The 16,948-nt window shown below is 42.7% G+C and overlaps 1 protein-coding gene across 1 annotated transcript in view; it reads right to left on the bottom strand.

The window, feature by feature from the left end:
* TUSC3 (tumor suppressor candidate 3) overlaps positions 1–16,948 on the bottom strand; it is a 130,837-nt gene that overhangs the window by 71,815 nt on the left and 42,074 nt on the right. Inside the window, exon 3 of the mRNA XM_079989812.1 lies at positions 1,665–1,782. Coding sequence (XP_079845938.1) covers positions 1,665–1,782 — 118 coding nt within the window. The remainder of the gene's footprint in view (positions 1–1,664; positions 1,783–16,948) is intronic.

The raw sequence follows: 16,948 nt of genomic DNA, 5'->3' as shown, positions 1-16,948 counted from the left end.
TTGTGAACTGGCAAAAGTGAGGTCTTTTTAAAGAAGTAATCAATTTGAATGATATGCATTTTATGTGAACTCAATTACTCAGGTCCATGGGGTGTGCGAGAGAGGACGGAAGAGGAGAAAGAGAGCAATCAGCAATAAGGTAAAAAGGTATCAGCAATTTGTTGTTGTTTAGTCGTGTCCGACTCTTCGTGACCCCATGGACCAGAGAACGCCAGGCACTCCTGTCCTCCACTGCCCCCCGCAGCTGACAAAAGCTACACATTGTGTTAGGGTGGCCATCAAAAACAGCCTCTCTGTGCCACACTCTTCTTCCCCTTTTCCCCATAACATATATATTCAATTACATCTCATGTGATGCCATCACAGTATGCATTTTCCCTCCAACAGCAGCCGATGCTGAAGAATGGGAGAACATAGGTAATGGCATCAAATCTCTGACAACTGATATACCTTATAGAGAGAAGGGAGAAAAATGACCTGGCAAGTTGGTTACAGATGGCCATGACCTACATTTAAGTATAAAACTATTAGTGTCAAAGTTTCAGTAGCAATCTTGTTTTATAAAAATAAACTGATCTCTTAAAAAACTTTTAAACTTGTTTACTTGTATAGCCTGGGGAGAAGTGGTAGGCTTCTGTGTGTGTATGTATATATAGCACAGTAAAGTAAGAAAGCAGTTTATTTCACTTGCTTTTCAGAACACTAGTTACTTTTGTCTGTTGCACTAAAAAAAAATCCCCACCCAACCTCTGTATATTTATTTGACAGTAGCCCCATAAAACCCACTGAGGGTTACTTTTGGGCACAGTTATCTAGGTTGGGAATTCAAATCTGAGGTAGGCATAGCAAAAATTGGTCTTTCTTCCAGATTAGTTAATTGAAAACACTTTTGGCTTTGCCCACGACCCCCAGAAGATTAGCCCTGAGTGGAACCGTTCCTCAACAGGGGTTGGAGGGTTTGTTCATCCCTGATCTAAGCCATAGTTTCATGATCATCTGAAGACTACAAAAAATGAACAATGTGTACATTTTTGTGGGCAGCAGAAACAAACTCCTGCGGATCTCTCAGAACAGCAACATTCATCATTTTTAGTGGCAGCTAAAGGAGTATGGTGGAATTTTCTCATCAATAACCTCAGTAACAACAGCAGTCTCTCCATTATCTGTGCTTGGGCTTAAAAGGTAAAGGTAAAGGTACCCCTGCCCGTACGGGCCAGTCTTGACAGACTCTGGGGTTGTGCGCCCATCTCACTTAAGAGGCCAGGGGCCAGCGCTGTCCGGAGACACTTCCGGGTCACGTGGCCAGCGTGACATTGCTGCTCTGGCGAGCCAGAGCCGCACACGGAAACGCCGTTTACCTTCCCGCTGGTAAGCGGTCCCTATTTATCTACTTGCACCCGGAGGTGCTTTCGAACTGCTAGGTTGGCAGGCGCTGGGACCGAGCAGCGGGAGCGCACCCCGCCGCAGGGATTCGAACCGCCGACCTTTCGATCGGCAAGCCCTAGGCGCTGAGGCTTTAACCCACTGCGCCACCTGCGTCCCCTACCCCCTCTTAAAAAAAGGTGAAACATGTCTGAAACATACAATTAAGGCAACCAAGAGTATGAATATATTAGAATGATGGACACAAGAGCAGCTTAGCATTCAGGAATGCACCTTCTCACCTGCTGAAAAACATCAGCGCCCTCATCATAATCTACTATAGTGAAGAAAAGTTTGTTCGAAAATGCTGAAGAGTAGCGCCATGAGTTAGCCAGCACTTGATATTCCTCATTAGCTTGCCTGTAAGAGTAAAGACAGAGAAAAACACATTCAACTACCTAATAAGTGCACCATTAATAACTGCAGTAACATCGTCCTACTTACAGCATTAGATGAACCTCACATAAAACTGTAATGTGCATTCTTTTCCACAAAATTACACTATCTTTTCTTTTAAAAAACTTGCAGCTAAACCTCAGAAAAGGGAGAAAACTTTACAGTATTTAGAACACTCAGAACACTTTCAAGGGCTTTGCATAGGTCATTCTCAGTAATCATCATCATCCCCACATCACAGATGAGACCCAAGGCTGAAAGACAGTGACCTTGAGCAAATCACCTCCTTTCTGTTGCTGCACCAGTGTGCAATGTGGGGGACAGTAAACTGTTGAGTCGATGGAAGAGATGAGATTTTAACCGCTCCTAACCACTATAGCAGGGCTCACACAAACCCCTCCATTACTTGAAAAATGTGTGGAAGGGGCTGCTACCACCTTCAAAACTTCCAAAATCCAAAATAAAGAGCCTGTGGTGGTGTAGTGGTTAGTGTTGGATAGGACCTAAAGCCCTGCTTGGTCATCAAACTCACTGGGTGACCTTATAAGTTACCACAAGAAAACTGGACTGCTCAAGGAACAGGAACTATGCTGAACACCTAGGTAAACTGGATTGCAAAATTGCTTTTTACTATTCCCAAATTGTCCCCAGGAGACCAAGGTAGTGTCAGCTACCTATCACTAGCCTAGGACTGTCCCATTTTTGTTTCTGTTTTAATCTGTCTATTGCAAGTCTGCTTACATTACCTGTTAGGTGGCGATGTGGTCAGGCATCAGCCCCTGCAGTGATCTGGCCGGGGCCGGAAATCGGCACCTCCTTGGCACTGTTGCTGCATTGCCAGCAGTGGGCCCCACCTAGGAGGGGCCCTCACTGCCCAATCAGTGCTGGCAGGGGCAAGGAGCATGGCTGCAGGAAATTTAAACTATGGCACAGCCAGAGACCGTCCTCTCTTGCCCTTCGCCAGATCATCCACTCAGGGATGAGTTGGTTTAGGTATACATGCCCGAACAACTGACACAGGACTTTCATTTTTGCATTTGATGTCTTCTGCTTTGTTTTCACAAACAGAATGGCTGTGTCTTGGTATTGCATTTCACACCCAACCAAGAAGACCACGCCAGTTGAATTTTCTTGTTAATTTTGTACGTAAGGTTACCAGATTTTTTTCAATGAATCCGGGGACACTTTTCAACTTCATTTTGGATTTTGTATGGGGGCTGATTTGTAAATCTGAGGACTGTCCCCGGGAAACGAGGATGTCTGGTAACCTTACTTGTACGCCCCAAGGACAAGTCATTTGAAGCATTTGCAGTTATCCACATGGTACCCAGTGAAGTAGTTTCACTAGCGCAAGGATTTCTGTATTCACAGTGGAACTTCCCCTCCCTCTCCTCTCTCCTTGCCTTCTCTGGATCTGCTCTGGAAGGTTGGGGAAAACTCCAGAACAGATTTTTGGGAAGGGATGCAAGGGAAGTTCTGTTGTGTAGCCAAAAGTCACTGCACCAGCACATCTATTTTGAAGGATACTGCCCTCGGGCTTTTGGAAGTAGCATATTCACAGGCTCCCAGGTCCTAGGCAAGTTTATTTGGAATTATATCCCCCAGTGTTTGGTGAGACTTACCTACCAGGCAAGAATGCAAAAGGACTACAGCCAGGCACCAACTCTATATACCAGTCTTTGACAACTTGGGTGCCTTCCACACAGGTTGGAGCTGATACAAGTTTTATCACAAAACGTATGGAAGGCATCAGGCTAGCAAAAGCTGCTGCATTCACTGACCTGGAAGGAAGCCATACTGAACACTGCGGGATTTACTTCCAAATAATCTTGCACAGGATCAAGCTGAATGTCACTGTATCCGTTTGGGCAAAATATTAAACAGAATATTTGGCCTTCAGGGGAAGAAAAGGGATAAATGCTTCTTTGAAGTTACTTCAAGTTGGGAATACTAAATATTTCTCTCTCCCCTTTGGTTTGTTCTTCCTTTCCTAATCCTATAACTCCAGAACAGCTGTTTTTATAGCAGTACTTTTAAGGGTATAATCAGTGCTTTTCTTCCAGGAAAAAAAAATGGTGCTGACACTCACCATGAAGTTGTTACAGTAAGGGCTACACTTATAACCAGTGCTTTTGATCTAGAAAAATGGTGCTAGTACTGCATACTCTTGAGTACCCCCAGAAAAAAGCACTGGTATAATATCATAGGGTTAGAAGAGTATTTAAATAAAGCAAAAACCCATCCATTGGACAAAAAGACTTACTGGAATTATTTTCAAGTTGGGGGTAAATTCTCTGACTCCAAGTTGATGTCATTTGATCTTAACTATTGAAGGAACTTCCTCCATGTCAGCTGACAGATCCAGATCACTGAAAGACTCCAAGAAGCCAATACATCCATCACGATATCTAAGAAGCCACAACTTTTCATATTCTCCTGCTCAATTTTCAAGCAGTGAGATGGAACCTCTCCATATCTGGGTGAACCATAGTTCAAAAGACCCAGCGTCAAAAGACCCAGATGAGGCAGTACAGTGGTACCTCGGGTTACATACGCTTCAGGTTACACACTCTGCTAACCCAGAAATATTACCTCGGGTTAAGAACTTTGCTTCAGGATGAGAACAGAAATCGTGCAGCGGCGGTGCAGCGGCAGCAGGAGGCCCCATTAGCTAAAGTGGTGCTTCTGGTTAAGAACAGTTTCAGGTTAAGAACGGACCTCCAGAACGAATTAAGTTCTTAACCCGAGGTACCACTGTATTTGCAATGCATGTGGGGCTATAGCCGTTTGCAAAATTTATGTAAAACATGGTCATTCTGTAATCCATGGCCAAACCAACACTATCAGAATTATTCAAGATCTGTCCAATCTCAATTATCTTAGAACACTTGGCAGAAGTGAAATTTGTAGGAAAGCATAATGAAGACCCTCTAGTCCAAGCACTGACAATGCATCCACATCCATCTCTTATGGCTTTGATCACTGGAACCAAGTTTTTTTTAAAAAAGAAAGTTATGTCTGTATGTTCACTGGAGTAGCAAACAGAGCCAGAGTTCCCTGGTTGAAACTTGACCCAAGACACTGCAAAACATGGATGCTAAGTGTCATTTCCTCAAATGAACTTGCTGTCAACTTAGTCAGTGGACCCACACATTTGACTCCCCTTTCATATGCTCTGCAGTCTTCCTTACTATTCATGAGTACTGCCATCTAGCACTGCAAACTCTGAGACCAAGAACTGTCCTGCCTTTAATGTGATCCAAGTTGAAGCTTTGGGCAAAATGCCAAAGAGTTAAACTTGCCTCCCACATCTCCAACAAATTCACACTATGAGTAGCCTTGTTCTTCGCCCAGATGCCCATCAGACTGGCATCTTGTAGTCATTACCATTCTCACCAGATCTAAGAAATAAACTGAATTCTGGAGTCCACCCTCTTAGAGATAATCATAGACCCACAGTCAAAAGTATCTAAAAAGGTAGTAATACCCATTGTAATGGTCTGATATGTTTTGCCCAAAACATCAGATAAATTGTTAAAACTACAAGTCCCTGTACCATGGGCTATGTGTATCAGCAGAGCTGACCTTATAATCAGCAATTTGCTGGCAATATTTTAAACACACCATCTAGACTGACTAATACCAACCCATTCTGTGTATCCAACAGAGCTTGTAGATGCTGTGCTGGCTGAAGATAACCTTTTCTTCTTTTCATTTTATTATGAAACCACATGCTGAGAGACATTCCTTGATTGCATTGGCACCTCTGACTCACTTGTCAATTGTAGCGCGACCTCAAGAGAAGATTGTCCAGAAATGGGTACACATGGTGGAGAGCACACATTGGAGCCCCACGGAGGGCACTCTTTGGCCCCATGGAGCCTTCGATGTGGGGTTCCTCGGAGTTCAATTTTATCACTCATGTTGTTTAACATCTACATGAAACCACTGAGCGGGGTTATCTGGAGTACGTTGTCAGCAATATGCTGATGAAACCCAGCTGGACTTCTCCTGTACATCTGCAGGTGAGGCAGTGGATGTGCTGGACTGTTGTCTTGCCTTGGTAATGGACTGGATGAGAGCCAGTAAACTGGAACTCAAGACAAGAAGCACTGGGAATGGGCAGTTCCCTAGACCAGATAGATGGGAGGTTGCCTACTACTGATGGGGTTACACTCCCACTGAAGGAGTGAGGAAATAGCTTGATGGTACTTCTGGATCCATTGTTGTCGCTTGAGGCTTAGGTGGCTCAGAGTGTCTTCCATCAGCCAAAGCTGTACCCCTATCTAGACAGGGATAGCCTAACTTCTGTTGTCTACGCTCTGGTAACCCGTAGGTAAGACTGCTGCAATGTGTTATACATGGAGCTGCCTCTGAAGATGGTTTGGAAACCTCAGCTGAAGCAGAATTCAGAAGACAGGTTGCTCACCAGGGTAAGAGGGTTTGAGCGTATAATGCCAATCTTGGCCCAACTGCATTGACTGCCAATAATTTTCCAGGCCCAATTCAAAGTGCTGGTTTGGACCTATAAAGCCTTTAGTGATTCAGGACCACAATACCTCCAGGACCACCACTCCCCATATGATCCTTCTTTGTGTACCACCTCCACAAGAGGTCTGCAGGGTGGCAACACAATAACAGGCCTTTTCTGCAATGGCTCCCATTTGTGTAATGCTCTCCCCAGGGAGGCTCACCTGGCACCATCATTATACACCTTTAGGCGACAGGCAAAAATGTTCCACTTTAACCAGGCCTTTGGCTAATTAAACAATTTAGGGCCTTTTAAACTGGAAGGTGAATTGTTTTGGTTTGTTACTATGTTATGTGCTTTTATGTTGTAAACTGCCTTATGATCCTCAGATGAATGGCAGTATAGGAAATTTAATCATCACCATCATCATAGGTACAAGACTGAGGACAAATGACAGGAGGGATAACACACGTCTGTCCCAGGCAAAGGCAGGAAATGGACTACGGGAGGGTGGAGGCATGATAAATGGACAAAGAAAAAAGCTGTTTTTCCTGTCTTTGGGAGTGATATAACACACCATGTTCTGTGTTTGCCACCTCTGAGAACAGCTGTTTTTATAGCATTACTTTTAAGGGTATAAGAGTTGTTGTTGTTGGCAGACATTCTAGATTTGGAAGGATTTGATAATAATTTTGGTTGGCATGCATATATCTGGTATGACAAGGTTAAAGTGTATAAGGGTTTCAAAAATCATATTGTCAGGAAAGCACTATATAATGTATGGATACGGTATAAAGATTTATTGGAAAACAGAACTCCCAGGTGGCTTTCACCTATGGAGGCTAAGGAGGTAAAGAAACTTAATATGACAACCAATTGGCCGAAATATTCTGAGATTTTAGAACAAGAAGGTGGTGAATTTAAATTACAAAGTTATGAGAAAATAAAGTCCAAGGTACGAGATTGGCTCCATTATTTTCAAATAATGGAGGCTTTTAAACAAGACAGGAAAATTGGTTTCCAGGTGGAGAAATCGAAATTAGAAACAGAATTGTTAGAACCCAATACTAAGAATTTATCAAGAATGTACAACTTGCTGTTGAAGTGGAATACAATAGATGAGACAGTGAAGTCTGCTATGGTTAAATGGGCACAGGACATAGGTCATGACATTATGTTTGCTGACTGGGAGCAGTTATGGACCACAGGTATTAAATTTACGGCATGCAATGCCTTACGAGAAAACATAATGAAAATGATTTATAGGTGGTACATGACCCCAGTCAAGCTTGCGAAGATTTATCATTTGCCCAATAACAAATGCTGGAAATGTAAAGAGACTGAGGGTACCTTTTTCCACCTTTGGTGGACCTGCCCAAAGATGAAGGCCTTCTGGGAAATGATTTATAATGAAATTAAGAAAGTGCTTAAGTGCACCTTTAACAAGAAACCAGAGGCATTTCTCTTGGGTATGGTCGGCCAGTTGGTGCCGAAGAAGGATAAGAATTTCTTTTTGTACGCTACTACGGCAGCAAGGATTCTTCTAGCAAAGTATTGGAAGACACAAGAGCTACCCACGCTGGAGGAATGGCAGGCGAAAGTGATTGACTTTATGGGACTGGCAGAAATGACCGGCAGAATCCGCGACCAAGAGAAAGAGACTGTGGAAGAAGATTGGAAGAAATTTAAGATGTATCTTAAGAATTATTATAAAACTGAGGAGTGTTAAAATGCTGAGGGAAAAGAAGACGTAGAATTGCAGCGATAATTGGGTTTAAAATTTAGGGTGGAATAGAGAAAGAGGACGAATTTATATTTAATTGGGCAAGATAGGTTGCTGAATAATGGTACTAAACTAAGGATGCAAAAAGGGAAAGGTATGGGGAAGTCCGTGAAAAGAGGGTTATAGATATGTTAGATATGACTTTTATTGGTTGGTAATTTTTGTGGACGCAGGTGGCGCTGTGGGTAAAAGCCTCAGCGCCTAGGGCTTGCCGATCGAAAGGTCGGCGGTTCGAATCCCCGCGGCGGGGTGCGCTCCTGCTGCTCGGTCCCAGCGCCTGCCAACCTAGCAGTTCGAAAGCACCCCCGGGTGCAAGTAGATAAATAGGGACCGCTTACCAGCGGGAAGGTAAACGGCGTTTCCGTGTGCGGCTCTGGCTCGCCAAAGCAGCAATGTCACGCTGGCCACGTGACCCGGAAGTGTCTCCGGACAGCGCTGGCCCCTGGCCTCTTAAGTGAGATGGGCGCACAACCCCAGAGTCTGTCAAGACTGGCCCGTACGGGCAGGGGTACCTTTACCTTTACCTTTACCTTTACCTTAATTTTTGTGGATTGATTTTCAAGACTAAGGTAAATTATTCTCATCATCAGCAACCAATTATACCTGCCAGAAAAAAAGGGGGAAAAAAGAAAGTTCCCCCTGATCCTAATCTGCCCAATAAGTTCTCACAAATTAAATTTGGTCTCCAACCCTATCTTTCTAATAATCTCCCCAGGTTTGTGATTATCTCTGAAAAAAGCAAAAAACAAATTCTTTGGCTGTTGCATCACTTGATGACTGCGCCACCATCACAAATCTAATCACCTAACACCATCTGAAGCACAATACTAGTCTAGCTTGCAATGTGCCGACTGATTAGGAAAGTGTGTATGGCAGGGGGATTAATTACTAAAAATATTGATGGGTTTATGTGCTGAATATTCTCCGGCTACAGTTTATTTGGTTTAGAAAGACCCACTATCTGTCTGCTTTAGTGCAACTGTGTATTCGGGCCCAGAACTGGCCTTCAAGTACAATAAATGTAATCATCACTAACAGTCAGGGTTGCCTCCAGACAGTCAGTATTTTGTGGGATGGGATCAAGCACTTGCAGGAAATTTAGGTCTGTGCAACTAAAGTGGATTAAAAAGCTGTATTGCCTAGCACAAAAAACCCACTTCTTGTTTTTTATTAACTTTTTGAGGTTAGGAAAGTAACAGGGAAATGTATTTAAATGTGTAGGTTGACTTACTGCCTAATGGGAAGATGTATAAACAAAATACAATAAAATCAGGATGGATGCTCATCATCATATAATCTCTCAACAGACAAACCAGAACAAATGTTCAAGAAAGAGTGAACATAGTCTAACCTCCTTGGGTAAGCTTTGCAGAAGCAAATCATGATAGATGTTGAATCATCAGGTCACCTGGAAGAGCTCTAGATAAAAGTGTAAGAGACACCATAACTAAATAGAATTCTGAATGCCATTTTGGTAGAAAAGTGCATTTTCCCATCAGAACACAGTACTAATCATCCGGTGAAAAGAAAACCAATATTTCTAAACTGCGATCACAAGAAAACACAGCCTCCGACACGGGGCACTCATTTGGACTAGAAGCAAACTGAAATGTTTGCTTTTGCTGTCAACTGGAGAGCCGAGAATTATTCCCTTCTTTCAAAATCCCATTTAGGGGGCAAGGTTTGAAAGCCAGGCAGCTCACTGCTACACTGAATCTGTCATTTCCTAATGAACTAGTGCTGCATCTTCATTCACAGCCTGTAGAGGGCAGTCAAGCAACACCAAATGAATCCTGCCAAGGTTTAAGTAACAACTGTAGGGCATGTCTGTGTTAAACCAACTATAATAGAAACTCTGAAGTTTTAATAGATGAATAAAATGCTCACATCACATCACATCACTCCAACTTGATCATTTTCTTTAACTTGTTTAGCTATACTTACACTTGGGTAATATATCCTAGCCAGTCTTTCAGGTTGCTTTATTAATTAACTCTCTGCCTAATTTAAAGTTACTGCTAATTAATTTATATTTACTATCTTTTGCAAAAGGCTTCAAACTTTTCTGGAATTTCAAGCTCATTATCTTACCATTTCTGCAAGGGATAGTGGGTCAGATACAGTTCACTCAAAGAAAGAGGGAAATAAATTGCCAAAGACAGCTTTTATGCAGTAAAAATAACAACGAACATGTAAGTCAGCCAGAAAAGCAACAATGTTGGGGGGGGGGGGGGAGAGACAAGATCGGTATGCTAAACTGAAATCTAGCATGTAACTCAGAAATAATATCTAGATACCAGAAGAGGAAAATAGCTATATTCATTTCTCTTAAAAGAATGACTCTCCTGCTCTCCATATTAGATTTACATTTCTCCTTCACTGTACAGTCGTACCTTGGCTCAGGCTCCTGAACAATCAAAACCCGGAAGTGATTGTTCCGGTTTTCAAATGTTCTTTTGGAAGCTGAATGTCTGCAGCCAATCAGAAGTCGCGCTTTGGAAGTCGACCGTTTCGGAAGTCGAACGGACTTCCGGAGCGGATTCCGAGGTACGACTGTATACCCAAGTTTATATTACATTTTTAGAGGTTTTTGTATGCTGTCCTCTTATGGGGCTGAGGGACATGGACATGAACAGTAGGAAAATATTTCACATTTTGAGGAAATTGAAATGTAATGGCCTGCAAGCAGGGCCTGCAAGAAAAATGCTGAAGAATTGGCTGCTCCTGTACAGGGTTCCAGTAGGCCACATCCCCTCCCTGAATACACCATTCCACTGCCCCCTCTCTTAGCAGTCAGTCAGCATTTTGTGCTCCCTGTGCATGCTCAGCTATGACACCCACCTGGGCAATTTATCATCTCTCAGCCTTAACTTGATTGGGAGAATAAAATGGACTAAGCCTACACACACTGCCCTGAACTCCCTGGAGGAAGAAAGCACAGAATATATTTCTGCCCTAAGCTGTTCACAAAGAATAGACAAAAATATTTGCCTTTTGTTTATGGGATTCACAATTTGCTAATCAAGAAGGGACAGTAATTCAGAAGCCGCGCTTCTGAATTAACCTCTTCTCCTAATCGCATGTAGGTAGAACTGGTCCTCAGGCAATGGTAGCATTCCTCCTGCCCATCCCTTTTTTAGATCACAAACATTCATGTTAGAAACATGCATGCAAATGAGCTAGTGAATTTTTTGCAAAGGCCAATAAATCCAGTTGTGTCATTTGCAAAGCTGGAATAACTAAACTGGGTCTAAACATTTTTAAAGCTGCAATAAAGGTAAAGGTAAAGGTACCCCTGCCCGTACGGGCCAGTCTTGACAGACTCTGGGGTTGTGCGCCCATCTCACTTAAGAGGCCAGGGGCCAGCGCTGTCCGGAGACACTTCCGGGTCACGTGGCCAGCGTGACATCGCTGCTCTGGTGAGCCAGAGCCGCACACGGAAACGCCGTTTACCTTCCCGCTGGTAAGCGGTCCCTATTTATCTACTTGCACCCGGAGGTGCTTTCGAACTGCTAGGTTGGCAGGCGCTGGGACCGAGCAGCGGGAGCGCACTCCGCCGCAGGGATTCGAACCGCCGACCTTTCGATCGGCAAGTCCTAGGCGCTGAGGCTTTAACCCACAGCGCCACCTGCTGCAATACTGCGTTATAAAGCAGCACACTCCCCAGAGGGGGTGTTATTTCCCTTGGGTGGGCTCGCAAAAGACCCTCAAGGACATTAGTGGCGACAAGCACATCAGATTGCTAGGGACAGCATCTTGGCTGCCCTACAAAAAAATAGGGGGGGGGGGGTGAATTCAATGCTTGTATTATACGATTATCATCAGTTATAAGTCCTCCTGAGGAAAGATGTGATCAGAAAGCAGTGTATAAACCTTTTCAAAAATAAGTAAGCTACAGGTTTAGTCCAGCATTTGTTTCCTGAACTTGAAAGAAAACTGAAAAGGATTTTGAAGAGAAACAACCGTTTTATCATTTAAAGTCAAAATGCCAACTGGGTTTTTCACCAGTTCCTCACTGCCACCTTGAGAGAGAGAACACAGTAAGTTATGAGACGCTCTAGACTCAGCCAAGACCTACTTCTGTCCTTCATACCACTGATTTCCTATTTGCTTAATTCCCAATTTTCTTTCCATAGATGCATTAATACATACATGTATGTATGTATATACGGAAAGAAAATTCGGGATTAAGCAAACAGAAATATACATACATTTTGTTTTGATTTGATTCGTTGTATTTCTGTGCTGCTTTCCATTCAAATGAATCCCCAATCAGCTTGCAAACAATAAATAACAACGTAACAGAACATTACAGGTTCAGCATTAGGCATATTACATAATCAACCAATCAGGAAAACAATTACAATCCGTAAAACACTATTAACCAACCAGCAGCTAAGAAGAGGAAGCTAAACATATATAATGTAAGCGAGCAGTACTGCAAAAAAGGCCCACAGCTGCATCACCTTAGTCAACAGCTGGCACCCCTAGTTTTTGGTGGTGTGTGTGTGTGTGATTTGCAAAACCCAAGTTTAGATAGCAAAGGCAAACATTTTAGTGGGAAGGAATTAAAAGTACACGTGCGTGAGAGTATGAGTGTGAAGAGCAAAATAGTTGGCAAAGGCCAAGTCATCCCTCATTTTGGAATGGTGATTAAGAACATACAGTCGGCTGACAGCAGGCCCAGCAGGCATCGAGCGAGACAAGCTGTTTTTCATCTTGCGCCGGGCACGGGCTTTGGGAGGAGGCTCTTGCGTAAAATGGAGCCCATCCAGTTCTCAGCACTGACTCCAGCTCCTCACACTTGCACAGCATGGTAAAGAGCTAATTTCATGAAGGTGAAAATGAAAACGTCATATAATTGGAGAAGAGCTTGTGTGTGTGTGTGTGTGTGTGTGTGTGTGTGTGTGTGTAGAACTGAGATCAAAATAAGAAGGGGGAAGTATAGACAAAAGTGGCCTCTCTTGATACAGAAGACACACAGAGATTAAGCTAGGGTCAACTGCCATGTCCCCTACTTCCTTTTCAAGTGTAAAATCTGAACAAGTGACAAATGACCTCCTCCCACCATTACCCTGGATCTGAAGAGCAGACATTTCAGTGCTGGTGAGAGGCAGGATGCTCTGGTTCAGAAAATAAAGAGGCAATGCCAGCTTGCCATATGTTTTTTAATAGGTGATGCCACCGCCTTCTCTTCCTGTTCTTACTTCTCCTTCATTTCACAATATTCCCAACCAGCCCAAATGTGAAAGGGAAGACCCTATCTGAACAATCAAAGGGAGAAGACGGGAACATTCTTATTTTATTTGTAAGATTCGTTACCCACCCTTCACCACAAGGTTCCAGGGCGGATCCTGACCATTTCATATACAGTCAGAAAAACGTTTAAAATAGTTACAATTATAAAATCAAGCAAGTAATAATGTTCCAATCAGAACAACAGATTGATAAATAAATACATTCTGTCAGTGGATGTGATGAAAACTCATTTACTTGCTCTGTTAAGGATGTTGAACAGGCTTGAGTTGGCAGATGATGGACCTGACCAAAAATGAAAGGGAAATAATTTTTTAAAATTCATTCCCCCCCCCAAAAAAAACCGAGGTGCGTCCTATGGGCCGGTGTGCCCTATATGACGAAAAATACGGTATCTACTTGCACCCAGGGGTGCTTTCGAACTGCTAGGTTGGCAGGCGCTGGGACCGAGCAACGGGAGCGCACCCCGCCGCAGGGATTCGAACCGCCGACCTTTCGATCGGCAAGCCCTAGGCGCTGAGGCTTTTACCCACAGCGCCACCCGCGTCCCAGTGATAAATCTAGTCGTGGATTATACCTAGGGGAACTAGAATGAGCTCACCACTGGCAACTGTGTTTTTATTTTCTTTTATGCTAATGAGAAAATTGAAAAGGTTCTTGCATTGACATGCAGAAAGAAGAAAGGCTAATGAGAAGAATATGGGAACCTCCAGAGTTTTTGCTAGGCCCAAAAATGTTTTTTTAATGCATTTATTTATTTTATTGCATTTATATCCCACCTTTTTCTCCAAGAAGCTCAGTGTGGTGCACCTGGTTCTCCCCCTCCTCATTTCATCCCTACAACTGAGAAGCAGTGACTGGCTGAGAGTCATGGGTGAGTGGAGATTTGAATGCTTGGTCTAATCAGACACCCTAATAACATTAACATCACCCTGATTCTAAAAGAAGCCGTATCACTTGCTGTCATTGGAACCATTTGAAAATTAGACATTCTCCCCCTCTTGTCCATCTCAGATGAAGCGTAGGCAAATCCTCAGATTTTGCAATGAGCCTGTGTGGCTGCTTCCCACTCCATCAGTTCAGACCTAGGGGAGGAGAGCTAGGGCTTGTCTCTGTGGCTGAGTTGGGCTTTGAGGCATTTGGAAAGCCTGCGAAGATCAGTGTGTTCTCATAAGCAAGACTTAACAATCTCCTTACAGTGATGCATAGGAGGAATTTGGCAAAATATCAGGTCCAAGAGGTCTAAGGAAGCAGCTGAATTGCCACACAAAAACGGTCAGAGAATGAAGAACTTGTTCAGATGCTATAAAGTGCAGATGACACAACATATAAAAGAGTGACTAAAAACTAGACTCACTATTTGACATGTTTTTGAGAGGTACCTCGTTTTTTGATGATCAAACTTCCACACAGTTGTACAGGAAGCAACTAAATTCACTGAGCAAATCTGATAATTTCACTTAGTTTCCTTACATTACAGAAAAAGTAATTTCCATGGAGCTAATCATTAGCTTTGAGATGATCAACTGAGATTTAATGATAAGGGACATACCTAACAAATGCTCTGACTTCCTCCATTAATGCAGACTTCTAAATCATGGTAGGCAGAATCATGACCCAATGACCAACTTCCTGACTTCTTGACAAGTGATGAGAAAAGCAATACTCAAATGGTATCCTGTAGCATTTTGTAGTCAGCCATGAATGGATGTATACTAACAAATCTCCGCAAAAAACAAAAGCACTAAAATAGTGCTCTGTAACTGGAGTATGTTCAGCAAATCAGCTGGGCCGACTTAATCTGCATAAATTTATTCTCCTTGTGCTAATCCCAAGAAGGGACATGGATCAATGAGAAGCATTGAAGCCTTGGTCCTTCAACCATTCAGCTCTATTCATGCATTCAAAAGAATGTGTGGGAGGGGCATAAGAGTGGAGGCGCAAGAATCAGGCCCAATCTCAGTCTTCTGACTTCCATCCATGTTGATCTGGACAGTTTGAAGGAGACTTCTAACCTTGAGCTGTCAGGGTAGCTGATCACAATCTAAGCATGCTCAGCTGAATGTGCTTACAACCCCACTTCAGACATTCCAGTTTCAAAATGAGAAGAGACATGGAGCATGCCGGATGCGTGCAGGAACATTGAGGGGGGAGGGGAAGCATGCACACCTGCTCCCCTCACACACATTTTTTTTTCTTTTTTGGAACACATGGAAAAGATTTTGACTTCTGAAGATTCCCACATGCACTGCCCACACGCAAAATTTGTCTTCCCAGCCATACTGCCTCAAAACTCTCAGAAGGAAAAAAAAAAGAAAATGAGAATCTCAATACACTGTACTCCGCACCCAATGGTATGACCACATCCCTCAATTTCCTAAAAAGAGCTGAACATCACATCCTTTCCACTAAAACAATAGCACACTGCTACATATTTCAGCCCTAAATATATCATGTATTGCTGACAGAGGTATTCTGGGCAACCTTGGAAGGAAAACTTTTAAAACTATTAACATATGTTGAAGGGAATTATGAACTTTTCACAACTTAATGCATCCTCAGTATCTGAAATACCTAAAAGCCCAAAGATGAACTATATAGAAAAACAACAACAACCGCCCACTGAAATTTCCTATGCATTGATCAAATATGACTGTTTCAGAGCAGTTCCATGCAGAAAGTTAATATTGCATGCTTATTAAAAAAGATGTTTTGCTTAAAAAGTACAGAGATTCCAAAGGGAAAAATTCATATGAGAAATACTATATTAATATGTGGTATACAATTACTTTGAAAACAACTTCTTGTCTAAGAGAGCTATACAAAAGAGTAGCTTCAGTCAGTGATGCATTCAGCAGTATCTAACTAAGCATTTCCGCTAGTGCAGGTACTATGGGGCATGCAGTGAACTCCCATACAACCCCTAAATTTTCTAGGGAGGGTTGGAGGGAAACCCAGAACTCAGGGGATGCAGCACAGGGAGAGGAAGTTCTGTTGCACTGTCTAAAGTGCTTGCACTAGCAGAACTGTTTAGTCGAATACCGCCCATTAGGTTGTTCATAGCAAAAACTCCAAAATGCACTGAACACAGCACTCTGTATTCATCTTCTCTATTATACGTACAGCTCCTGCCTTTTAATTACTTGGTGATTGGAGTAACTTCCGTTTTATGTTATTATTTTCAGGTGCAGCGACATCAGCTTCATTTAATTCATATTGTACCCTACAGCAAAGCTAAATCTCAATTTCACATTTGTTTTAAACGTTTTGAACTAGAAGCAATGAGTTAATTGTTTCTTATTTTAGATGTCCAGCTGCATTCTGCAGAAATGACTAAGCCTGCGGTCCTAATATTTACTTGGAAATGAATTTCACTGAAATTAATGGGACGTGTTCAGGGTCTTTGCCATGCCACACAGCAAGATGAACCTTAAGCCCTTTTCTCCCCCACTGCAGTAAATGGTATCCTCTTATTAAATGACAATATTTGTACAGCATTAAATCCTAGTAACAAAAGATTTATGCACAGACCAACATAAGGGAATGTGTTACTGGCTATTTTGCATAATAATCAGAACAGCACCATTTAAAGCTGTTCCGATTGTTCCTGAACTTCAGCC

The sequence above is a fragment of the Podarcis cretensis genome (genome assembly GCF_951804945.1).
Source record: "Podarcis cretensis genome assembly, chromosome: 9".
NCBI classification, from domain to species: Eukaryota; Metazoa; Chordata; class Lepidosauria; order Squamata; family Lacertidae; genus Podarcis; species Podarcis cretensis.
This window is presented reverse-complemented; position numbering and strand designations above follow the sequence as displayed.